At 37.1% G+C, this 26,412-nt stretch overlaps 2 protein-coding genes and 1 long non-coding RNA gene across 4 annotated transcripts in view; all 3 read left to right on the top strand.

The window, feature by feature from the left end:
- Window positions 1-26,412, top strand: part of LOC116166878 (lachesin-like) — a 153,412-nt gene that overhangs the window by 85,572 nt on the left and 41,428 nt on the right. The window lies entirely within an intron of this gene.
- On the top strand, window positions 2,559-3,277 carry LOC116166882. The gene is made up of 4 exons (XR_004144432.1): window positions 2,559-2,684; window positions 2,734-2,899; window positions 2,953-3,023; window positions 3,069-3,277. It is a non-coding gene; the product is annotated as an uncharacterized LOC116166882 (long non-coding RNA).
- LOC116166880 lies at window positions 23,308-24,780 on the top strand. Its single transcript, XM_031482070.1, has 2 exons — window positions 23,308-23,563; window positions 23,597-24,780. Exons 1-2 carry the CDS (start codon window positions 23,332-23,334, stop codon window positions 24,754-24,756), a joined length of 1,392 nt encoding a protein of 463 aa, XP_031337930.1. The 5' UTR covers window positions 23,308-23,331; the 3' UTR covers window positions 24,757-24,780.

The raw sequence follows: 26,412 nt of genomic DNA on the forward strand, positions 1-26,412 counted from the left end.
GGGTCCTATTAAAGGTTGAATATAAATCGTAGGCGTAGTCAAAATCAGGCAAAAGAGATCTTCATACAATTATGATTGAACTTCACTAAGGTAAGTTCGTTTAATCATTTAAATTTACAATGGAAAATGCCGGCTGTAGAAGTGTTAAAATCCTGCAGCCTTTAAAAAGTGTGATATGTGAGTGAAATTCAAGACCTTTGGTTCTAAATGCGCTAAAAAATTCAGGTTTCAGAAGGCCCATTTTTGAATTCTTAAATTTTTTGTACCCAATGATCTTTCAAAATAATAAATCGTCGAATTTCGAAACTTTGAGATCTTGAAGGCTATGAAAGGTCTACTATGTGCGCTCTCAATGGTCAAACAGCCCAAAATTTTGTAAACTCAAAAGCCATGATTTTTCAAATTTACGATGGAAATAGACGACTTAGGGAGCCGTAAGATCCTAAAGGCTTTAAAAGATCTAAAATGTTTGACGTCAAGATTTTTGGATCAAAAAGTCTGAAATGTACTAGAACAATTATGTTTAAAACAGCGGATGTTCGAAACCAACCAGCAAAGCAGGACTAACCTTTTCTCCATAAACTTCACTACCCCCTTATGACGGTGTATATGTATACAGTGGGGTATGGAATACCCCCCAGACCCCCGGACTTCCACAAATAGTTTTGCTTTCATGATGTTCTGGAAATGGCAATGGAACTATCGTATATCTGTAATATAGTATATACTGCATACTGGGTTGGGAAAGGGGGGGGGGGGTATTTCATACTCCCGAGACCCTCCGGTAACACTACTTCCCCCAAACAGTTTCTCCTTCAGGGCTCGCTTGTCAGTTGAAGGGGAAGAATTATCCCTTTTCTCCGCGTTGCCGGAAACGGGCCACCGAAGGGTCCGGGAACGTAAACCTGACGACCAAATTATGTTAAAAGCGGGCGGTGTTCAAAACTAACCAGCAAAGAAGGACTTGATAACCTTTTCCCCATAAATCTCAGTACCCCCTTATGGTGGAGTTCTGGATATGGAAGTGGAGTAGAACTTCGAGAAATCGAACTTGATCATGACTTGTTAAAGTCGACATAAGTATACAGGCGGGTAGTGAGAAGCCACAGGGATTGACCACTCCTGCCCACTTAGTTAGGTTGGATTCTGAGGGGTTGTGAAATTAGCTTAAAAGTGGGAAAAAAGAAAATAAACAAGTTGTAAATCAGCATATGCATGATGAAAGCGCATTTTTGGTAATGCAGATCAGTATTTCATTAGCAAAGTTTAAAATTATCGATCTCACGAGTAATCTAACTTAAAATAGACTAGAGCCTGCTCATCTACACTATAACATAAAACTTTTAGTGAAAATTTAAAGTCTCTAGCAATTGTAATTGCTGAGATCTCAGCCGGACAGCCAGCCAGCCAGCCACAATAACTGCCTTTTCGGTCAACATTTTTGATTGAAATAACTTTCATTCAAATATATAATGTTACAACATTTGCATAAAACAAAAATAATTTAGCTAATTCATGCACTGTCACCGTTATCAGATCTATAAAATATATATCTTGCATTTTTATCACACATTGATAATAATTTGTTATCAAATTTAACTTCATTCACAAGCTTAAACCTTTAGCAACAATCGGTCGTTAACAAAAGTTCATTTTGTACATGCTCTATTTTGCATAAAATTAGGGTGTAATTTGGGTCCTATTAAAGGTTGAATATAAATCGTAGGCGTAGTCAAAATCAGGCAAAAATGGAAAATGGCGATGAGCTTTCAATTTGGTCAGGTCACAATAATAATTCCAAGCAGAAAAAACCCGATTGTGCTTGGCGTTTGTCAGTTGTTTACCATTTTCACTGTAATTGCGTAATTCTACTGTATGAGAAATTAATTACGCGCGTTAACTTCTATTATTCCACCGAAACGCTTTAGTCATTGACGATGAACAATAATTGTTTAAAAATATTAATAAGGTTGCCAGCTAACAGTGTAATTTTGTAAATATTTGATCCGTAATCAAGTCTTTTTGAATTCATACAAAGGTTTATTGTTCATGTAAATCCCTGAAACACATGAAAAAAGGTTTTGAAATACTTTGCAGTCGAAATAAATAGCCCGGGTTGCGCAAATAATTGAGGGACCTCACCCTAAAAAATTCAATAAAGTCACCTGAATAAAAAAATATTAAAACAAGGTTTTGATGTAATCAGTTGTCTGAGTTAGACCAATTACACTGCAGGGGTAGGTTTTACTCTACCTTATAATGGGGACAAATTACTTTTTGTAAAAAGGGGCGTGATATGGTTTTTCAGTTTCAGGTATTCGAAGAATGTGAATATAAGAAATTGCCAGTACAAATCTAATTATATCGAAAGTATGCAATAGATAACGCCGAAGCGCAAGTAGGACTTTGAAACTTTTCGCTCACCTCTCGTTTTCAATTTATACCAATGTGAAAGAAGGAAAAAGCGCATTTTTTGTTTATGATTGCTGGCCCGCCCCTTTGCACACGTGAACAGTGTCTGCATTTATAGGAAGACAAACCCGGTAATTGATTCATATCATTCTTAATTAGCTTCGGTACGTACTGAGCTGAAAAGATTGTCAAAATGTTGTTGTTGGTTATTTTGCTTCATGGCGTTGCCTTTTGTACAGGAAGTGTTGTCACCGGTCATAACACACCTACAGGTACATATTGCTTTTAATTTCGTTAGATTTAGTTCATATTTTTGTATAGGTATGTGGGGGTACGGCGACTTTCGCCCATTCCTCTTAAGCAGTGAGATCATTTTCTTTGGTATTCCATTTTTTTTAATATGCTCGTTGCTCTACATTTTTACCATGTTGAAGACAAAATGGGTTTACAAGAAAATTGACCCGGAAGCTGCTGTGGACAGCAAGACGTAAGTATAAAATTACCGTCAGTAGCTTTTAAACACAGAAACTGTGGTTTCAGCTCCGACCACAAACTGGAAACCATTGAGGAAGAGCCAGGTATCTACGTTGTGCCTCTTCCAAACCCATAAGGTATACCTTTTTTATGTTGTAATCTCAAATCTAACATTTTTTTAGTAGGCAACAATAAAAATATGGAATAAGCCTGGAACGGCCATTCTTTTGGATAGTTTGTAGTTGGGAATAGATTAGTAAGCACAATGTATTAACCATATTATAGTTTTTGTAGTCATATTTTACTGGGTGAGTGAGTATACTCTATACGTATTATAATTGTTCTCATATGTAACTTATATAATCAATAAATGTAGTTAGTTGGCATCCAATACACCGAAGTTATTCATAATGCCCGACGAATGTGTTAGGTTTCATTTCTTGTTTATATAATGGATTCAAACTGCACAGCTTTTCCGATATATGCGCCTGTCCAATTTTTTTCGGAAAAATGTTAAAGAGTAAAGAAGTAATGTATAGTGACAATACGCTTCATAATATCAAATGCAACGCCATCGATGAATCGATATTATGGTCATTTAAAGCGTTCTCAAGTAATTAATTCAAATAAATGTTTAGATAGAACTCAAAATACAAGGGAATTGAACATGTGTACGATGGAAGCTTTTGCATACAGCTCCCAAACGCCTTCGAGGCCACTACCCTGCATAGTATATCCCATTAGCCCCATTAACGACATCATTTAAAAACCACTTGATCAGATAATAATTTGGGCAAGGTCACTTTGTGGTTCACATACCGCTACTATTTCTACGGCTTTTGCATATACAGGCTGCTTGAAATATAACGAAACATACGTTTTGTGCATTCTTTTTGCGCTGCAAATTTCAAGGCTTCAAGTTAATAAATGACACTGGCTCAGTAGATTTTTTCGTATCTTCAAAATGTCCGTACACTTGACGCATGAAACCGTTCCAGTGAGAACAAGAATTCGACGTAGGGTCGCTTACAGAACCTAGGTTCATTTTAACACTTCCAAGAGTGACAAAAGCTCCGATAACCACTTTCTTCAATCCTGGTTTCGAGGTTTCATATACCATGAAATATGGAAATGTCCACTTGCAGCAATACACCTCCATTACTCTTGAGCCATCGGTTTTTCTAGAGTCATATATGAAATGGAACATTTAACACCACCCATAGCACGAAAAAAACCTTGAAAAAAACATTCTCCTTTCTTTCTGAAACTACAATAAGACCGTAAATAGTTCAGAGTTTCAATCAGCTGTCTAGACCCGTGCTTTCGATGTAGGCAAACCAAGCGCAGTCAAAATTGGAGACACGGAAGACCTTTCCTTTCAGTCTACTCGTTACCAGCTATCCCCTCACCCACACTAACGTAACAAGATCACGCCTGGCTATGTCTTCCAATTTTCTGTGGTATCCCAGTTTGGAGATCGGAAGGTTGCTAGAGCCTTGAGAACTGCCTGACTATCCGATCAGATGTTAATGCGGGCGCCCACAATGACCACGCCTTGAGATACTATAGGAGTGGTTCCTAAGGTCATTAAGAGAACGTAATTCGGACCCCCTTTTTCACTTGGTGCCATCTGTGTACCAGCTCAAATTCTGTATTGTTCTTACAGACTTCCTTGTCCTTGTCGTGGCAGTATTCGGGTGTCATGTGTTCTAAAATCCAGTATATATGCTTCAGGGATGTTTAAGTAAACTCCTAAGTATTTTTCGCTTTTACGCGTTCCTCCCCCCTCACAACAATCTGCTAACTGCTTCCTTCATCACCACCAAATCAAGAGGAGTGAGGCCAAACTAGACCACAATGGCAGCTGTGGGAGTAGCTCAAACTCAAGATAGGCTTAATTACAGTGGTGTATATCTAGAAGTAAAGACAGGGATTTAGTCCCCATCTCCTCTTCATAAGGGTTCAACAACTCATTAAGACCGAGGTAGCCTTGTTGGCCGCTATGGTGATGTGACGCTTCCAAGTTCTTCCTCTCCAGTCCTAGGTATTTTCATTTTTGAGTGTACTCCAGTCGCTGCATGCCCAATCGTAGCTTCCGAAGTATTGTTCGCTTCGTAAAGGGCACTGTTTTTAACTTGTCCGGGTGCACTTTTAGCCCCAGAACGACGCACCATTCCTGCACTGAAACAAGGGAATACGGCATTGGATCACACAAAAGTGGCTTCATGCCTTCACCTCCATTTTTAGTGCATTTCTACAAAAATTTAAATAAAATGCCCTATTGTAGCCACTTTGTCCGCCCGTCCGTCCGTCCATCGGTCCGTCTGTCCGTCCGTCTGTCCGTCCGCCCATCCATTGGGACGCTACTAGTTCTATATCTTAAGAGTTATTGTTCTACTTTTTTCGCTATTTGGTTCGTTATGGTGCCGAGTTTATTGCTAACAAAGTTATTGTAAAAAAACCATAAAACCATTTTTTACAGATTCCATAATTTTACATTTTTTCCGTTTATTAACGATCCTAGCGATCGTTTACAATTTTGTATTGCTATCTGTAGTCTGTCTGTTGGTCTGTCCGTCTGTTCCTTTGTCTGTCTGTCCATCTATCTGTCTGAGTGAACAATAACTATGACATCTCCGATAGTTATGAACTGAATTGCATGAAATTGAATATGGGCATAGCTTTAGCCATATAATACGCAATGCCAAAAGTTTTGTCGAATCGATTCAAAATTCACAGTGCCCTTTTCGCATCTCGACCATTTCTAAACCGAATTGCAAACATTTTTTATTTGTAAAAGTATTTAAATGAAATTTGATACATAGGCACTTGGAATAATCTAAGGCCAGTTTCAAAATTTGGTTTTGCGCATGCGCAGTGCCAACTTTTTTATTTATGGAAGCATTTAAATGAAATTTGATACGTAGCCACTTGGAACAAAGGAAAATCTAACGTTAGTTTCACAATTTAAGTTTGCACATGCGCAGTGCCAACTTTCTTATTTATGAAAGCATTGAAATGAAATTCTCCCTATAAACTGAAATTAAAGTAGGACGTCAAAAATGGATTGCGCCTATGCAACGCTATCTTTCATATTTCCGACATAGCCGACCTGCGCAGCTCAGATGAGCTTACGTTAGAAGTTCTAACTTTGGCTACAAGGGTCCTGGGTTCGAATCCCAGGTAAGGCATGGCTGTTTGTGATTGTATAGTGGGTTGAGTGGGAAGAGTAGCAAATTGCTAACATTCCGCCCACTATAAAATAAAGACAATAAAAAAAATAAAAAAATATTTCTGGCCGGATTCTTACGATTTTAACAGAAGTAGCATCTTACAAATGGGAAATGAATGCAAGTGGAAGTGCGCATTTGGTAAATCGTTTACGATTACTTTTTTACCTTTTTATTTATCTGCCTTTATTTTTGAGTGGGCGGGGTTTCAGCCAAGGCTGCTCTACCAACCCAACCCGCTATACATTTACAAATATTCATGCCCGAACCCGGATTCGAACCAGGGACCCTTAGCACCACACTCCAGTTTCAACTGAACTGCGCCACACGGACCGGCTACGTCATCTGCATACGCTATGCCGTCAAAGCGTAGATCGTCTAGGTTTACCAGTTCGTCCATGACTAACGACCAGAGGAGAGGGGATATTACACCCTCTTGCTGATCACTTCTGCTCGCGGCCACGAGGACTGTTACCGATCCCAATGCTTTTAACAAACGCCTTTTGCACAGGTCGATATCTTTGTCTTTTGCTGCTTCATCAATGGAGTTATTTTTCTTTGTTTCGCATCAATCTGACTGAAAAAGAAATGTCAAGAAATAGTTTCAAAGTTCTACTTGCGCTAATGCCGTTAACTATTGCAGTCTGAAGATGACATTTCACATATTCACATTTATCCAATAGTTTTCAAAAAATACAAGAAAATCGAAAACCATGAGAGTCTAGTATAAGAACCCCCGGGCAAGTTACCGCGGGACAAAACCCCCAAAACTCCCCGCCAAAAACTTCCCGGTGACAATAAGCCTCGGATAAATAACCCACGGGACTTGAACAATAACTCCCCAACAATTCGATACCTATATAACACTACATGAAAATTAAGCAAAATAATCTAAACTATCAAATAACCTAGTATCCAACACTGCTGCCGCTGGGGGTCACGCTCATGTTGAATTCCTTAAGAATGTTTGTATGAGCTTGATTTAGAAAAAAATCCACATGCACATATCTACAAACTCTAGAAAATGCCATAGGGGGCTTTTGGTCGGTGGTTATTGCCTCCCGGGGAGTAATGGAGGAGAGTTTGTGTGCGGGGGGATTTTGTCGGGGGTTATTGTCCTGTACCGCATTCAAGACTATAACCATTTAGAAGATTACTGTACCAAACTAGACCTGAACCGTCAACGTTACTCAAGCCATCCCACACTTGAAATGAACCTGCTCGAAGGGGAGGCGGTTTTAATCGTATGCTCTTTGACCCATGTGAGCTCAAGGTTGTTGCTGCTTAACAATGATAAAGAATTGGCGAGTCCTGTATTAACAGAACTAAATTAAAGACAGAACTGTAGATTCAACTAACAGCACTCTTCTTTTAGGGTAAACATTCAACATTCTCTTTGAATCATAACAACTAAGTGCAAATTGTTACGTATTCAGTTCATTTAATCAGTGGTAAATGAAAATAATTTACCCTGCAGTACGCTTCCACAGTTCTAATTAGGGTTAAATATAAAATATATTGAAACTTTTTGTTTGTACCTTTGGGAGTACTACTGAACATTGCGGCAATTCAGTTGTCGAGTGCGAAAATACAATACAGAGACTTCCTATTCGCTAATTATCGTGCAGATTCCAGCGCGCAATCGATACCACCAGCGAGTGCGAATTCATATTTCTGTCATGCAGAAAGCAAATCATACATACTGGTTACCCGTTTATCGAACAGGCTCCTGCAAAGAAATAAGAGTACTGAAAGTCCATTATCTCTGTGAAAAACTTTATTCGAGTATACTATATACAATGCCGGCTTTTACTGTAAAGCATTAATAAGTAACTTGAATGGCATAAGCCACTAAGTAAAAATGCAAATTCTCAGTAGATAAATGGCATAAAAATAGCCCGGGATAAAACCGGGTAATCTAATTCTGATTGAAACCTATTTAAGCTGTTAACGCTTCCCTATCAAAATGAAATGTTTTAAATTATTTATTAATACGAATTCGGAATTTCCTCGTCGCCATTTGAAAACATAGCTGTTATTTTTTCGACAGATTAAATTATGCAGAACCCTACCCTACCTAATACCGTTAACAATAAGTGATTTCGGTTTAAGAATGGAAAAAAAGGCGACCGACTTTATGAAAAATTGTGGAAATTTGGATATTATGGATGTACAGGAGGAAAACATCAGGGAATCGTATGGAAATGTGTACTGTGGCCTTAAATTGTCACAATCTAATACTTATAAATCAATCGATGTCTATTCATATAAAAACAGTTTAACAATAAATCACAATTGAAACATTTTTAATAGTAAAAAAGAGTCCATACTCTCCTGAAGTTGTTCAATAAAAAATTACGTGTAGGGTGAGCGCGAAATCGTTTTCCTTTAATTTGAATAATAGTATACGTAGAGTGCAGTGCCAGTCATTTATTTTCTTTGTAAAATTTTAGTAAAAGTATAAATGCAACTCCGAGCCCAAATACGCTGACATATTTTTACGTTTTCCCCAGCTTCATAGAACGTACGTAAAACACTAAAAGTTTTAGACTTTATTTGTATTACAAGGGGAGCTATACTTCGTGAAGTAAAATAGGTTAAACCCTATTATTTAAGCCGTTTCTACATTTTGCAGTGTTACGTTGCTTTAAAATACAAAGAATAAATCCTGCAATAACTACAGGTTTTAATTGAATTTTTAATCCTAATCACCCTCGCAAGTGTTTGTAATACCATTCGCGAACTATACAAACATTTAAAAAATCTAGACGTAATGCTAGATCTATCTGAAACCGGCGTTAATTAAGCTGTAAAATGAGCGTGAATTACATTTTTTTGATTTTGTTCTACTTCGCACTCCCACTACTGTGCTGGCCTCATTAGCTTTCAAATTGAGTTTTCTCACCGTGACCAGTACACGAACAAAATGTTTCAGGCGAAGTTATTGTGTGACTACTTGCGTTAATGCGTCGAGATTTCGCCCCGTTTCGAGGACCGGATGTAGGGATTGGCGGCTCCACAAAATAGGGGCTCCCGCAGCACGAACTTGTCGAATATGGAAAAATACACCACATTCGGTTCAATCTATTTTCAGGGAAACGAGATGATTTTATAAATATCAACAAATATTTCTGCCGCGAAAGTGAAGAAGCACAATTTTACCGCTTTTTCGAAATTTGCTTAAAACCGCTCATTATCTGGTCCTTCGAGCCGGATTTTTTATGGTGAATTTTTCCATATTCATATCAGTTCTTTTAGGTCGAAAAATAATGTAACATTCTATCATTCCTGAAGACTTTCGACAGAGGACAGAGAATGGAGAATTCATTCGAGTTTGATGCACAAGCTACCCATGTCGAATGTAGCACAAAAAATTGCGATAACTTAGAGATTCCTAAAATTCTTTCCCAATTTTACCGTTTCTCTATCAATATTAGTTTCCGAGATTCTTATACTAAGCTAGCTCAATTAAACACAGGTATTCCCCTTCACTTGGAATTATGGACCTTTGGTCAATTTACCGATTTCCCTTCTATAGGTCGAATTTGCCCGTCGATAGTCAGACACGATCGCCGCCTAAAGAACAACTCCCTAGTCAAAACGAGACGCCACATTATATCATCAACCCTACAGCCCAGAAAGAAAACCTATTATCCCTGCCAGATAAAACCCAAAATCTCTGCAAAATTATCATCGTATCTCTACAGTATATTCACATGAAATCTACCCCTAATTCTGAATCCCCATTCTTCAATCGTTACTATCTCCAAATCTCCTACTGATTACATAAGGTCCCTCGTATGCTAAAAGCAATTTTGCGCTTATTTGCTTCGGTCCGTCAGTCACTCTTAATTTCTTTAAAACAACCAAATCACCCTCCCTAAACACAACTCTTTGTTTAAGCATACTGTTTTCTCTATCAGTATAACGTTGCCGACTTATTCCTTTCATTGTTTCTATTATGTTCGTAATTTCGTCTTTCTCTCCTGTGATTGTTATTAATACTCCCTGCAACAAAATTCACCTGTCTTCCTTCCGGTTCCGCGTTCTCCACTACCCTTGGCTTATCTTTGGATTTTTTTGCGAATCGTGTACACTCCGGTTCTCTCCTATCTATTTTCTCCATTTTTTCATTCATTTGCGCAGCCGATTCTCTTATTTTTTCTGGCAAATCCCCATTCAATTCAATAATTCTCCCCGATTCCGTCTTCACATCCGCCGCCGATACTCTATGCCTCCATGAGTGCGGCGAAATGCCCTTCCTGGAAGGTCGTCACCCCATTACAGAGACCTCTCCATTTTCTTTAGGTACGTCCATCTCCGTGCCAATTCCCGTCGATATTTCAATTCTAGCTTCGGCTGTTGGATTCATCCCTTCTTAAGTTTTGTTGAAACTTCCTTTCTAGACGTTATTAAATAACTTTGTATTTAACCCTTCCACTAATGACCATTACCTACCCTTTGATTCCTGTAAGAAATCCTGATTCACTTTAAATGACAAAAACACACCTGTCCAGCTTTTCCCGCGGTCCTTGACAAACTTTTGCGCCTATAAAAAAATTCCAACATCGACTAAATTTCCCTTTTCCTGTATACTCGTCTGGGTACCAAAAGAAAATTTTGTTCCCTAAGACAAACTTCTCCTAACTTCAACTTCGACCTAATTTTCCGCCTTCTTAATACCCTCATCGTAATAAAAATGCTAGGTGCAATGGCAAATTTTCCAGGGCACGTCCAGTTCTTCAACACTACCTAACTTTCATCTACAAAATTTACATCACTGGGAAAACTGCTCCCTTGTAACCAAATTGCGCTCAACTGCTGTCTGCGATGCACCACAAATAAACACGATTCACCTCTTCCTCTACTATTTAAAACATTCTTGCCTTTCTGAACCATCTCCTACTTCTTTAATTTTCTGCGCGTCTTTGAATAATTTAAAACGCCTATGTTTTCTTATCGGCGAAAGACATCATTTACGTTTAATTAGCTTTTACGCAGCGATAACAAAACTTCTTATCGCAAGGAACGGAATTCTGAGAGATAACTTTAACCAAATATTCACTCATTTAGTTCCAGATGTCTAGTCTTTCAACCCGTAATGAACTTTACAATTACAAATCAAAGTAAGGAAAGCTAAATCAAAAATCAAATAATTCTTAAAAATAATTAGATTCTAAAGCCGTCAATCCTTTCTCCCACGCGCGTTCACTCGTTCGTATGTCCGTCCGCTCGCTTGCTCACTCAATGGCTTTATGTCTATTGATTTAAAAGAGTACGGATGGATCCATAACGATGAAATTTTGCATGTAGGTTCTTTATCAGTGTTGTAGATCGGAGTTCGTGAATTGGCAATGTAGGGTAAAAAATAGGAAATCCCTTTTGACATCTCCGTTAGTTATAACCCGAATTTCATAAAATTCAGACTGGGAGTAGTTAGTATCTTATCAAATGTAATGTCACCGCTTCGGTACTTCTGATTATGTATCATCAGGGTTCGAATTACTGAAATTGGTTCTTTGATTATGGAAACGCTCCTTTTGGCAGGTAACCTGGATAATCTTACAGAAAGGTTTTAAAAAAACGAAAAACTTCACTTCTTTAATTCGACTTAAACATTGACTTTCAACGGTGTAATAAAAATCTCTTACAACTGGGAAAACCAAAATCTCTCTTTAATTTTCTGCATGTGTTTGTATAAATTAAAACGCCTGTGTTCTCTTATCGGCGAAAGACATCTGCTAAACTACCTTAATTGGATTTTACGCAGCGATAACGAAACCTCTTATCGTAACGACCGGATTTCCAAGAGATAACTTTAACAAAATATTCACTCAGTTAATTCCATTAAATCTAGTCTTTTGACACATTTAGAATGACAAATAGAGTAATTATTTAAATAAAATCAAACATCAAATAATCCTTAAACGAATTCAAATTCTATGATTGAAATTGATGACCACATTTACGCTTATAGAAAATTGAAACTAACATATTGTTACACGTAATTTCCTCATTCCTAGTTATATTTCCTCCAGAACCCCAATTTCCAACGAAATAGGTGACCGTATTGATTTTTGTCCATGATCCAGCATCCTTAATCCTATTTCGATCAAAACAATTTAGATGTATAAGTGAAGTGGAGAAGAAATCCAAGAAGCACCCAATTTATTCGCAAACTTGGAGCAACCATCTCTTTTTTATAATTATTCGCCTTGAGAGAAAATGTTTTATGAGGAGGTTTTCTAACAAACTACTTACACTAATCTTCAAGTAACCCAAATGAATTGTTAAGAACATTTTGGATCAGTTTAGTATATCTTACGGTGGTCGCAATTAGGTCAGTGCTGCTGCTGACTTATTAAGCGGGATTCATGAACACGATTAAACACACTTAAAGATTATAAATGTACAATTCCTAGAAGGAGAATTACATTTTGCAATTTTATCCTTTAATGTGTAATTTGTATGCAAAACACAATATTAAAAATACTAGTCCTTTGTGGTAATTTTAATTAGCCCCTCTTTAATAATTATTTTACTACTACGCCGCAACCTATTTGTTAACTAACTAATTTTCACTAAACCCATCTGAAGTGTGTACTACAGTGATTACGATTGCTCTCGAATCTATTTGTAATAACCTATTGTTTGTTCTAGAATTAATTTATATGGATGTTTCGATATTGCGCGAAACCGAAATACAGTCGTTATTACACACTCGACAACTGTCGAATATTAATTGCGATAGAAATTTTTGTGAGATATGGCGTGGAAATCACCAGACAGCTTGGAAACTATTCAACTTCTTTGGTGCGTTTACGGTTATTCGGGTGAAATTCATCATGTTTCAGAGTGTTTTTAATTATCACCTGATTTAGCACGCGGCAGAATCCCAATAAGAGAGAGCGAAAGGATACTCCAAATGATAATTATTTCAATTAACTTCATTTATAATTTTTTAATTGAAATAAACCAAACCCTGATGTTCATCGGAAAACGGCCAAAGGGCCCAGATTCGATTACCAAAAAATGTTAAATGTATTGGTGACAATTTCTAATTGCTTAAGAAACGTTCGAAATTCCTGCGAACTACTATAGTTATTCTGTCTGGTTTTTTTACCGTCACTTTGGAAAAAAGGAGGTTCCAAAATGCAAGGGATATCAGGTGAAACAAATGCTCGTTTTAAAATATTTTTTATTGTGGCATATCGGGAAAACCATCCATAATCGTTATTGTAAAAGTTAATTCTGATCGTTTGCGATAACAGTAAGAAACGGAATTTGTTTTAAATAGAAGCGGAAGACGTTAATCGGTGCTTTTCGATCAAGCTTGTTTTGTTTTGGTGGACCCTGAAAAGTTTTGCCGTTATTTAAGAGTATTATTGCAAGACAGTTCGCCTTACCAGTTGGAAAGACAGTCCGTCTTTATAATCGTAAAGTTCTTGTTATAGAATTGAGTGCTACGAGTATTAAGAGATTTAAGTTCTCGCAATAAAAGTGAATGTTTTAAGTCGAATTTAAAAAGTGAAGTTTACAAACAAGTTTCCCAATATCCGTTAGAGGGAGTTTTGTCCACCATCAAAGGGCCAATACTATAGTTTGCAATAACATCGAGGTCAGTGTCATCTGGATCGAGATTCGAGTTCTATAAGTGAAGTCGAGCAATGAAGTTTCGAAGTAATATCACCTGGTGTCTTGTGTTTGTGCGTCATTTATTGTAAATCGCAGTTACGACCGGAGATTTTGGATTATCGACACTTTAAGGTAACTAAGATTTATTTAATAACTTATTCTATCGATCGCTTGTTGCGTGCAATGTGTTATCCTGGCCATGAATGCCTCTTTGTTTTTATTACAGCTTAGTATTTGTTTGTTTTATGTCGAATGAATGTGGTTAAATGATTGGTTGCTCGAGCCCAAATTGAGGTAGCTGTATAAGCGCTTGTGGGTGGTTTAGTGACCGTTTGCCATTGCATATAATAATATATATTTTTCCAACAGACCTTCAATTATCGGACAATTCAGTGTAAATTTAGTAGAATTTAATTACAATATATGGTGTAATTATTTTAAAAAGATGTAAACTAATACCAAATAAGTAAACTCATAAACAAACCAGTGGATACTCTACTATAATCATTATAATAGAAAATAAAATATGAATTGGTGGTCAGTAACTAAATACAATTAAATACTAAGAGATAATTATATCTCATACAGTGCAATAATTTATGTCACTATGTGTGTTTTAGTACACTCGTGGCGCCAACCAGTTTTTCTTTACTCTAGGCCGCGTGTATATATTTATTTTACCAGTTCAAAAGCAAACATTATGAAATTTTCTCTGAGAATGCGTTTATTTCCAGATTTTGAACGCTTTACAGAAAAATATCATACATTTGAAAACTGAGATAAAATCGAAACGTTGTACGATTTTTTTTAATCCGGGAATTTTGGTAAAGGTGGGCTGTCAAGTTGATTTTGGCAAATTACTGGGATGAGTGAGCGGTTTTAGAAGTCTATAGAAAAAGAATCTGGATAAGTTGTGTGTTAGGGGATGATAGGAATCAAAGGGGATAGCATGGTCAATGGCGGTCTTTATCAACTTAGTATATTTCAATCAAATTTCGATTTGTTTTATTTGTGTTTGACTAAAAATTGCGTGCGGTGTAACTAATATTGTTTAAATTATTGTGGCATATGGTAACAGTACTCTTAACACCTTCCATTCTAACCTTAAATTCATAATAAAAATTAAATCTGTCAATAAATCTACTAGATCTAACACTCCTGGAAATCAGTGTCTATAGAAAACTTGCTGCCCTTGACTATATATAAAGTCCTTCGATCAATTCCACCCCTTACGACACAAGTAATTCTTCAGATTCTTTCGCCATCTACTTAACTTGACAAAGTCCCAGAACCCATAAACGCCATCTACGTTCCAAAACCACCCTCAAGACTCCAAATGTGTGTGTCAACGGCAAACAAAATTCCTGCCATTCTTTTTCGATAAAAAAAACTTACAGACAGATCCTCCACTTTTGCAAGAAAGGCCTCAGACTTGACATTTTGGCAAATGAAAGCCATTCATAAACAATTTAAAGAAAGTCCTCAATTTTTTGTCAAGTAATGTTTAAATCTCGATAAGAACCTCTTTTTCCTACAGTAACTCTCTTGCTCTAAAAACTTGCAAGCGCCTTTTGGTATTTAATTTTAAGTAAATTTAATTCTTCCCGTGAGCCCTAACGACTGTCTTCATCAGGAACTCGGTCCTCGCTTATTATTTTTCTTTTTCTCTCACCTTGTACCTCTTTTTTTTGTATATTCCACCACTTTTCAACTTTGGCATGCCGCTTTACCTTGTGCTCCTTTCGCTTCCCGTTTCAATTCATTGTCCTTTCTCAAAATGTAATTTCTTAAGTAATAATTTTCATCGATTATATTAACCACTAGATTAATTTAATGTTATTTATAGAAATTGTGCACCTTTTTGAATTTTTGACCCCGAAAGTATGTTCAAATTTATGAGGTTACCGAAGATATTATTTTAGCCGCCTTATGATGGCGTATACCGTCGAAACAACCTACGAGCAATATTTTAACATGTGAATAATTAGAATATATTTTTAGCGAATTTTTGGACTTGACAAAAATAATTCTGATATGGTTTTCGGAGGTGCTATAATTTTACCGTTAGATGGCGCTACCAGTATAACAACTTAATTATTAGCGCATTTTTGAAAAAAATACGATATTGTTGGCTGGCTGGCTGTCCGGCTGAGATCTCAGCAATTACAATTCTAGAGACGTTAAATTTTCACTAAAAGCTTTCTGTTATAGTGTAGATGTGCAGGGTCTAGTCTATTTTGAGTTAGATTACTGGTGAGATCGATATAATTTTAAACTTTGCTAATGAAATACTGATCTGCATTATCAAAAATGGGCTTTCATCATGCATATGCTGATTTATATATTTATTGCAATAACTTCACCTTTTTATGAGATTATACGTCACTTGCGAGTATTTCCTTAAAATAATACTAGCAGAAGGTAATTCTTTTTATTAGAAAAAGTAAATATAAGAAGTACATAATTTACATGAAATCACGAGCCTTTCGTAATTAACAGTAACGCAATTGTTTTTGACGTACCTATCTTACAAAATGCCGTTTTACAATCAATCACACAAGAGTCACGCTTTAATCCGCCAATTGGCTTTGGATACACAAATGATAGAATTTAAGTGTCCATGAATTGACAAATGGAGTATTTGTTAAACTTTTGAAACTAGGAGGGGCTGCAAAAAAAGTTAGGTTGAAATTTTCATGCGAACACATAATCGCATTTAATGGTTACGAAATTCCTAAAACTCAGCGAACATACGTAGATTAATCTTTGTAATCAGCTTAAATAGCAAATATTGAAGCTAGGCATCTCATATTTAGAGTGTTAATGATAGATACTGCCATGCATTGATTTCCATTAAAGCTAAGCATTAGGGAGACGTCTATCATGTAAATAGTCACAACTTTATTCTGCGCGATATCGTTAATTAAACAATTGATGCCCATTTTACGCGATTTGCGACCTTATTATCGTGGATAAAAGCAGATATAATACGTTGCTTAGTTTCATTTACACTTCAGGCTGCTAATTTATTGCACAAAGGTGCCAAAGAGCATTACTTTTCTGGACCGCACACGACTTGTGTTGGTGGTTCTGCAACAATTTACGTTTTTAGGGATTTTCTCATGAAAAACACAGCTTGAATTTCGTCCATCCGTCCATCCGAGGGCTTAGGCTCCTTGCGTAATAAGATTTTAGACACAGAGTAGACGAAAAGAATGTTGTACCAGTGGTTTCTGTTAATTTAAAACGTTGCACCATGTTCTCTTGAAAGACCTGGGTTGGGCAGGACAGCAAATTCTTCCGATATCAATGGAAATCCAGAAAACCTAACTTTTACGTGATCTGAACGGATTGGTGGACGGATGGATCTAGGGACAACATTCGCGCTATGAATTTTTTCCCCAGTTGAAAGCTCATTCTCTGAAAAAACTTGTTGCGGGCAACCAATGCGCAACAATAGACCAACATAATAAGTGAAATTCATTTTTCTGTTAAATTGTAAACTAACCAGAGACATAATAGGAAAATTAAGCCCGCATGATATCTGTCAATAGATTTATACCCGGAATGTCCCGATTATGTAATGAAAATGCATTTTGAAAGGGGTAGTCAATACCTGAGCGGTCACGATGCTCTTTTTGCCTCATAGTAAAGAGAACAATTTAAAGCACTTGAAGCCGCATATTTCATTTCGCTACTTGACTTTTTTATTTCTAAATTTAAACCAAATGGCTTACATTTTCGCGTACGAAACAACTAGCCGCAAATTATCGAGCTAAAGTTATTAGAATTTAAGGAGGTAAGTTATTGATAAATCCCGCAGGTGTTGTGCAGTTAATGGGACAGGACAGAACGTAAAATCCCGAATTTTATTCGGCGAGCTTTCGTCAACCGCTGTAAAACTGTTAAAAAGTATTTCCCTTATTTCAAGATAAATATAATGTGGCATTTACTTGATTCGAACAACACTTTAACAGAACGCTGGAATTCTTAAGCCCTTAAGGTGACAACAATTTTCCACGTTTCGGTCGTTAGGTTGTTGCTCCTTGTAAAAAGCTACCAAGGTATATTATGGTTTGGAAAAAATTGATAAACTTAAAAAAAGATTCTGTACCACTATGGTTTTTTACCTATAACTTTTGACGTGAAGAAGCGATCTTCACTTATATCGCAGGTTCTCTTAGATCTTGATACGTAGAATCCAAATCGCCCAGAAAATTAAAAATCGTATTCTTGTATCAACAGTTAGAGCGCTTTCTGTATTTTTTTTTAATTGCAATATGGTTTTTTACCTATAACTGAAAAAAATTTATAAATTCTATATAAAGGTTCTAAGGAGTAGCAACCTATTTGTTTATAAAAAAGCATTGTGTACGTCACTGATATCGCGCATGAATGCCTGTCTTGAATCGGCTAATCGACTTGTTGATATCTTCAATTGCAACGTCCGAGATATCTCTATCTGTTTCCTGTGATACTTATATACATTTATTTACATTATTTATTTATACATTTCCTCATCTGTAATTAGGCATTGTGTTGTTTGATGGGAATTAAAATCAATTATTATTATTATTATTAAATGGAAGAGGTACATGTGCCTCAATTCAAAATAACCGTAACATGGCACATACAAAAATAAGTACCTTTGGAGTACTTTGTAAATCTGCAATTAAATATGGAGTGTGGAACCTGGGGGGTATGGAAACCCAATGGAATGCGATTACCTATTCCCAAGGTCTAAGTTAAGTCTAAGCACCATAAAATTAGTTATCGAGTTTTAATTTACCGAGACTCCGCTGGCTAAAGGCCAGATCCCCGGTGGTTCGCTCTTCCTCAAAACACGTTTAGTGTTAGCACTTTACGACAATTTTCAAGAAAATGCCATGTATTTACCATCAGAATCCTAATGAAATACTCTTCAGGATAAAGAGAAACCACTGAAAAAACGTAGTGTCGGGAGGAGCAAACGAAGATGCTATTACCTATCTATTCCCTAAGACTGCTATGGAAGTGATAGCAGCAAAATAAAAGGAATTATCGAGATCTAATTTGCCGAGACTCTGCTGGCTGAGGGGTATTCCATAGATTAGCACTTACACAATAATTTTCGAGAAAATGCCATCGAATTTACCACCACGATCCTAAGAAGTAGTCATTTTTCAAAAACGTAAAACCGGAGAGTCTGTGGGGTATCTAAGGCGAATACCCGTGCCTGGGTTCTTGTGGAGAGCTTTCCTGTCGTTTCCCAAAAATACAGTAAGAAGGCCTGCAGATCCAGGTCATAAGTGAGTAATTGTCATTGAGAATTGTGGTACTGGGAACAGGGTCGAGATTGCTTTGTTGTACGATCAGTTGGAAACCCATCTAGGTGCTTTGGATATGCTCGGAATTACGTCGGATAAGTGTAGGCCTGTTTCCACTCATCGAGTTTTGTCTTCCAGAAGAGTTACTGCGGGCGTGGCAACGTTCGGCGTTCGCGCTTCATTCGCGACCTGGTTCCAATTCATCAGCGTTTATCCAACCTTCTCCCATTTCTACGAAACGAAGTCGAGAATGTACAACGAATGGTTCTTGCTACTGATCGGTTTGGTGAAAGAATACTTAATAAAATCTCTTTGGTTTGGTTTAGGAAAATTCAAAAAAACTAAGACATAACGGTGTGGAGAAAATCTCAACGTTCATGGATTTAGTAGGTAAATCACACTGGATTAACGTGCCTTTTTGTGACAAACCGCACGTCAGTGGTTCATGTTCCATGGGTCCGAAAATTCCGAAGAAGTTCATTATCGAGAAAAACTATGTTTCAGTTGTCTTAAGTTGGGTCACATTTCGAAAAAAAAAGTGCAGTCTGTGCTAAAAAGCACGTTACGATTATGTGCCCCGACATTCCTATCGACAAAATATCGGTGGATACGCTGGAGCAAACAACCAAGAGCAAAGAAATAAAGAGTACCACAACTTGCGCCAACACTTAGAAGTCACACATTGTTCGTGTTCGTGTGACTTTGGTTGGCCCAGGTGGCTCAAAGGTGATACGAGTTCTCATCGATACGGGCTCTTAAAATTCGTATACTTTCGAGACAAACGCAGCACAGTTGGGCTACGAAGTCAAAAGAAACGAGCAAACAATTTTTGTTGGGGGGATCACAGATTCCGAATTCGCTTAAATGTTTTGGAGTAAGTGCGAAGTATGGCAGTTACAAGTGCTATTGTAACAAGAAGGTCCTTGAAGTAGTTAACGGGTCATATCATCACAAACCGATACATTATTTACCGCATCGTCCCGTTATCAAGGAGCAGTCTACAACTCCCAATCTTCGTCCGGTTTTTCAGGATCCTGCAAGAGAGTAACCAGTGTTTAGAGCCTTGTAGAGCTCAAACCAAGCATCTTGATAGGATTCAGGAAGCACCGATTCGGACTAGTTTTGGATATAAGAAAAGCATTTCTCCAAATCAGCATTCGGCCAGATGGTCGAGATGTGTTTCGGTTCCTTTGCATCAACGCGGAAGAAAAAGAAGTGGATTTTCGGCGAGGAGTATTTGGTCTTGTAGGATTTGGACCATCTAGTTAGCAGTTTTTAAGTAGACAATTTGTGTCACAAGTTTACCCGATAAAGATAGGATGTTAAGGTTCATACCGCAAGCCATTGTTGATGGACATAGCAAAGTTTAATCTCTCCGTGGGAGTATAGCGGCCAGTCCGCGGAGAACGAGTCGGATACTAGCTGCGGCTTGCTTTATTGTGGAATAAGAATGAGTATTTCGATAGAGTATCTTAAGGACATGGAGAAACTACCTTTGGGAATCTATTATAAAAATTAAAATGGCCTCTAGGGCTCAAAAAATCTTTGATTCAATTGGATTCACCAGACATTTTGTTCCAATATGGTGGAATTGGCCGATTCACGACTTGACCGAGATATTTATGAGTTCAACCCTTACGTATTCTCGAAATCCGTTCATAATTAAAGTTAGTGCTTCTTGGAAGTGATATATATAAACGTCTAAACCTATAAATATACTGGTACCATTACAATAGGTAGCTAGATAGAAATCTACCTAAAAGGATTCGTTACACAAAACCTACTTGGTCATTTGGGATCCCAAACAGCATTAAATTATGAAAAATTGTTGGAAGTGAATACCACTATTTTTCTACGGTTGGATTCCCGACTAGCGCTTTGCAAAGCCTCTAACTGCTTGTAGAACCATCTATAATGGTTAATCAAGCTTTTCCTAACTAAACTTAGTCTAAAGGGACTATTCGAGATCATTTTTAATACGTTTTGGAGGTTTCCATTAAAACGTCAAATAGTTCCTCAACACTTTCAAAGCGTCTCGAACGTTTGAGATAATGAAGTGTTTGTAATAAAATTGCGTCTCATATTCCCAGTGCCAAAAATTGGTAAAAAGTAATGAAGATTTGTATTGCCCAGTAACGTATAGTTGCGAAATTGTGACACGAACAATATTTAGATGAAAAACATGAGTAGATGAATTCTCTGGATAGCTTCATGAAGAACTTATAATTACATAATTTGAAATGTTCAACGAAAGATCAGTCAAATCTAAAGCCGAAATTCAAATTAATTCAAACAAATAAGTAGTTAACGTTTTCGTCACAGAGTTAATTTACTTTAAGGTATAACTTTCTGAAAATGTATGTAAATATCAGTCGTCTCAAAAATGTTTGTGGGGCAATCAAAGACATCCTAGAAACCGACGTTCACAATTTCAGTGCATGTTTTTCCGCTTGCCTTTTGGGAATTGCCCGATGTAAAATTGACAAGGTTTCGTGAAATTTTATTTTGAATGTAGACAAGTAAATCAGATATCGAATGAAATTACGTGATATCTGAGGGAATGTGTGGAAATTACTGTCGTTTATGAAACTTGCATAATTGAATTGATAACTTTCCAATAAATTAGTAGCTCTAGTTAAAGTTTGTGTATCTTCCGATTCAAAGTGAGACAAGCCACTGATTAAAATTACAAACCAAAATTAGACTGACAAACGAAAAAATCGATCGTATTATATTAAGATGAGGTTCCTTCCAAAACCATCAGTTGTAATGGGTTGGAGTTTTTAAAACCAAATTTACACATTCTTTACGTCCTAGAAAGAATTTTTTGATTACAATGTAACTTAGATATAAAGTGCAAAGGACAGATTCTATTTTTAAAGTGCTTTTGTTTCATTTTTATAAGAATGCGATTTATACGGTGCGAGGGGAATTTTTATGCGGAGTAAAAAAGTGCAGGGAGTCGGCGTTCAACCATCGAGTAGTAAAGGTGGTGATTAGTGTCTGGAAATTTGCAGTACGCGGTATACGCAGTTAGCGTACTACGATTTCAATACTCAACAAAATGTCAAAAGTGGTAGTGTGACGTCGCCGAACGTTTTAAAGTTGATGTAGCGTACCTAAATAAAGTTATCGAGATATTTTACACCCACATCGTTATCTAAGAGTGGAATTTGGGGTCTGCGTGCCAACGTAGTTTGTTTCCCAGCCTGGAAGAGGAGCCTATGCAGCGTTAGTTTTTCCCGCCGGCGTATTGTTTTCCGCCAGCGAGTATTTTTGGGTATTTCCACCTTGAGAAGATTAGATTTGGGAAATTTGGCAGTCCACCACCACCAGTTTGAGTTCCTGTAACGACGGAACCGAACGCCTGGAATGCGAGGTCACCGGCCTGTTCCCAGCGGATGTAAGGCGATTAGATAAGAAGCAACGCCATTACCGAGATGAATTAAGGTAGAATTTGCAGTTTTATATTTGATAAACTTGATTAAATCGTGAAGTTTGCGTATTTTTGATCGATCTGAACAATTTTATATTTAATTTTTTGGGGTTTTATGTATTTTAGGGGATTGTATAACAGTTAAAATTGATTAAGGTACCAGTTAAAGGAAATGTCCGTTATTTTTGATTATTAAGCTTTACCGTTCTTTTAAGGGCGGAGATATTTATATGTTTTAAATCCATTGACTTTCAATTAAAGGTATTAAAGATAATTAATGTTAATTCTCTGTAATTTCTCAAGGAGGTCAAGAAGTTTGCGTATAAAGGAAACCCAAATTGTTGCATTTACATACCAATCTCGGAAGCATATGAGAGTAGTAACGTCAAAACAACATTCTTCCAAATTTTGGTTACGTTTCTATGATTAATGAATGTTATACCGTGAGCTAGAATAGAACGAATTATCTTCCTATTTGCACCCATGTTATTATCTGAGCTAGCGGGTTAAAGAGGTACAGAAGGTAAGTCCTAAGTATTTTGAAGAGAGAAAAAGAAGATTTTTCACACCGACACGAACCTGAAAAATTACTGTTATTTTGTAAAGGGAAACATCCACGGCAAAATGGCGTACCTACGTTCAGTTTGTTAGGAAACCTTTACCAAAATAACGATAAATTGCGAGCAAGTTAAGAAAACCGCCGCAAATGGCACCCAATCGGTGGGCTTCGAACCATCAACGCCTGTAAAGAAGAGTTTCATGCAAATTATACCAGCAGAGCAACGAAGAAACTTTTTAAGAAACAAGAAAAAAGAAAATCAAATATTACAATCATTTTATGGAATTACGGTCCGGGTTTAAGAAAGCTGCTCGAGCAATACAGAAAAACAAAATGGAGGGCACACAAGCGAGTGAAGACATCGTTTTTAGTCAAGAAAGCCAAGAAATTTTAGAAGCAGCTCCAGTAGCCCATATACAAAACATGGATTTGTCAATCTTAATGAAAGCAATACAAGGAATGCAACAAGAAATGAAAACAGGACAAGAAGAAATGAAAGCAGGACAAGCACATCTAGAAAACAAAATGGAAGCAGGACAAGCACATCTAGAAAACAAAATGGAAGCAGGACAAGAACAGATTATCAAAACTCAAGAAAAGAATATCGAACAGTTACGAAACGAAATAAGAGGTCAAAAACAAGAATGCGAACGAAGATTTACGATTCATGAAAAGAAAATTGAAGGCTTACATCAGCAGCACGTTGGTTTCACACAGCAGGTGGACTACGAGTTCAAGAAAGTAGAACACCAGATAGCAAAACAGGAAAAAATAACTGATCAGAAGATAACTGACCTCGACAACAAAGTGGAAAGAAACACAGAAGAAATTGAAGAGATAAAAGAAAAAATAAAAGAAGAGAAACCGATTAATACACAGAAGGCGAGTACGATCATTTACAAAACTGAGGGATTAACAACATTGAAACCAAAGAAGTTTGATGGAAGCTTCCGAAGTGTGCACCCGGTTAATTTTTTGAAATCCCTAGAGAATTATTGGATGAATATGCATCTCAAAGAACAGAAAATGAATATAATGGAAGATTATTTGGAGGGATGTGCTAAAGCGTGGACCGACCTACATCAAAGCGAATGGAGAAATTTTAAAGAATTCAAGAGAGAATTTTTGGAACAATTTTGGTCAACGGAGAAGCAAAATAAAATCCGGCATCAACTAAATACGCCCAGACTATATAATGCAAGGAATGGAAGTTACACGGACCATGTGTGGTACTGGGTATCGAAAACTGCACACCTGGAACCAAGAATAAAGGAAGATCAGCTAATAGAAGCACTAGTAGATCATTTCCCAAGAGACATCCAGATGGTACTATATGCGGCCCAAGCAAAAACGATCAAGAATTTGACAGAAATTTTAGAAAAAATTCAAGAAACTAATAGAGATTGGAGAAGAGATTCAAACAGGCCAGAAACAAGAGATCAAGATCAAAGACCTTATCAAAACCGAAACCGAGAAAATCAAGACAGAAGAGAAAATAGACAACAGTATGAAAGAAGAGATCAAGACCAAAGAAATTACCAAAACCGAAATAATTATCAACAAGACAATAGAAGAGAGGCCAACCCAGTGAATTATGGAAGGGGACGAGGAAATTATGGGGCATACAGCAGAAGTTATGATGACCGAAGGCAACATGAAGGAGCTGTAGATAATCAGCCAAGAAGAAACGACCAGGGAAACTAGATGCTACTGGACAAGGAGCTCCACTTGGCCAGCAGCAACAACAGCAGGAGCAGCAACAATTAATTAATTTTATAAAAGTATATTATAACCAATGCAAAGCCAATACAACACCCAAAGAAAATCATTTACCAAATAATCAAGCAATTACGAGTGAAGATGACGATTCAGAAATAGAAGAAGTTATTGATGGAACGGAAGAAGAAAGTACATACAAACCAATGGTCTTAGGAAAGTTGGAGGGGGTGGAGAAGCGACCCGAAGAAAGCAAAATTTGGCAGAAAAGAGTAGAAGATTTAGAAGAAAAATTGGCTAAAGCACATGAAGATCTTTTCAAAGTACAACAGATAAATTTGGAACTCCAGATTGAATTAGCAGAAAGGAATCAACATCGTTCAGAACAAGAAGTGGAAAAGGACAAAGACCAACCTAAGTTGCAAGAAGAAAAAATAGGTGACAGACAAGAGAAGGTAGATGAAAGAAAACCACAAGATGTCGATTTACCTAAAACGGGGGATTTCGAGAACATGATTGAACACTATCAAGAGTTAGAGGAACAAGTTAAAGAGAAGGTTAGAACAGAGTTAATAAAAGAGTTAGTACCAAATCGCAGAAGAATTGAAGAGAGCAATGAAGAAGAAATAGTGGAGAAAAATTTCAAGATAGAAGGAATTGAAAAAGAATCAATGAAGAGCATCATGAGAGTAAACCAAAGAGATTGGAAAAAGAGAAAGAAACAGAGGAGTACATAATGTGGTAAATTTAAAGAAGTATAGGGTATCAGAACCACCCAGTAGTACCATAAACTTACCGGTAGCAACCTATACCATACCTAACCAAACCTAATACCTGAGATCCTTTGTTATCAATTTTGAAAATTCTATTTTCACTGTATATATATTTTGTAAATAAGTTTGATTTTTTATAGGAATGTTTTGCTTTTAACTCTTAGTATGTTGTTTTCGATTCAACAGACCAGTTGTATCAAAAACAAGGAGGGGGTACTGTAATGGGTTGGAGTTTTTTAAAAACCAAATTTACACATTCTTTACGTCCTAGAAAGAATTTTTTGATTACAATGTAACTTAGATATAAAGTGCAAAGGACAGATTCTATTTTTAAAGTGCTTTTGTTTCATTTTGATATGAATGCAATTAATACGGTGCGAGGGGAATTTTTATGCGGAGTAAAAAAGTGCAAGTAGTCGGCGTTCAACCATCGAGTAGAGAAGGTGGTGATTAGTGTCTGGAAAATTGAAGTACGCGGTATACGCAGTTAGCGTACTACGATTTGAATACGCAACAAAAAATCAAAAGTGGTAGTGTGACGTCGCCGAACGTTTTAAGATTGATATAGCGTAAATAAAGTTATCGAGATATTTTACGCCCACATCGTTATCTAAGAGTGGAATTTGGGGTCTGCGTGCCAACGTAGTTTGTTTCCCAGCCTGGAAGAAGAGCCTATGCAGCGTTAGTTTTTCCCGCCGGCGTATTGTTTTCCGCCAGCGCTTGTTTAAGTTATTTTTGGGTATTTCCACATTGAGAAGATTAGATTTGGGAAATTTGGCAGTCCACCACCACCAGTTTGATTTCCTGTAACGACAAAACCAAACGCCTGGAATGCGAGGTCACCAACCTGTTCCCAGCGGATGTAAGGCGA

The sequence above is a fragment of the Photinus pyralis genome, unplaced genomic scaffold (genome assembly GCF_008802855.1).
Source record: "Photinus pyralis isolate 1611_PpyrPB1 unplaced genomic scaffold, Ppyr1.3 Ppyr1.4_LG3b, whole genome shotgun sequence".
NCBI classification, from domain to species: domain Eukaryota; kingdom Metazoa; phylum Arthropoda; class Insecta; order Coleoptera; family Lampyridae; genus Photinus; species Photinus pyralis.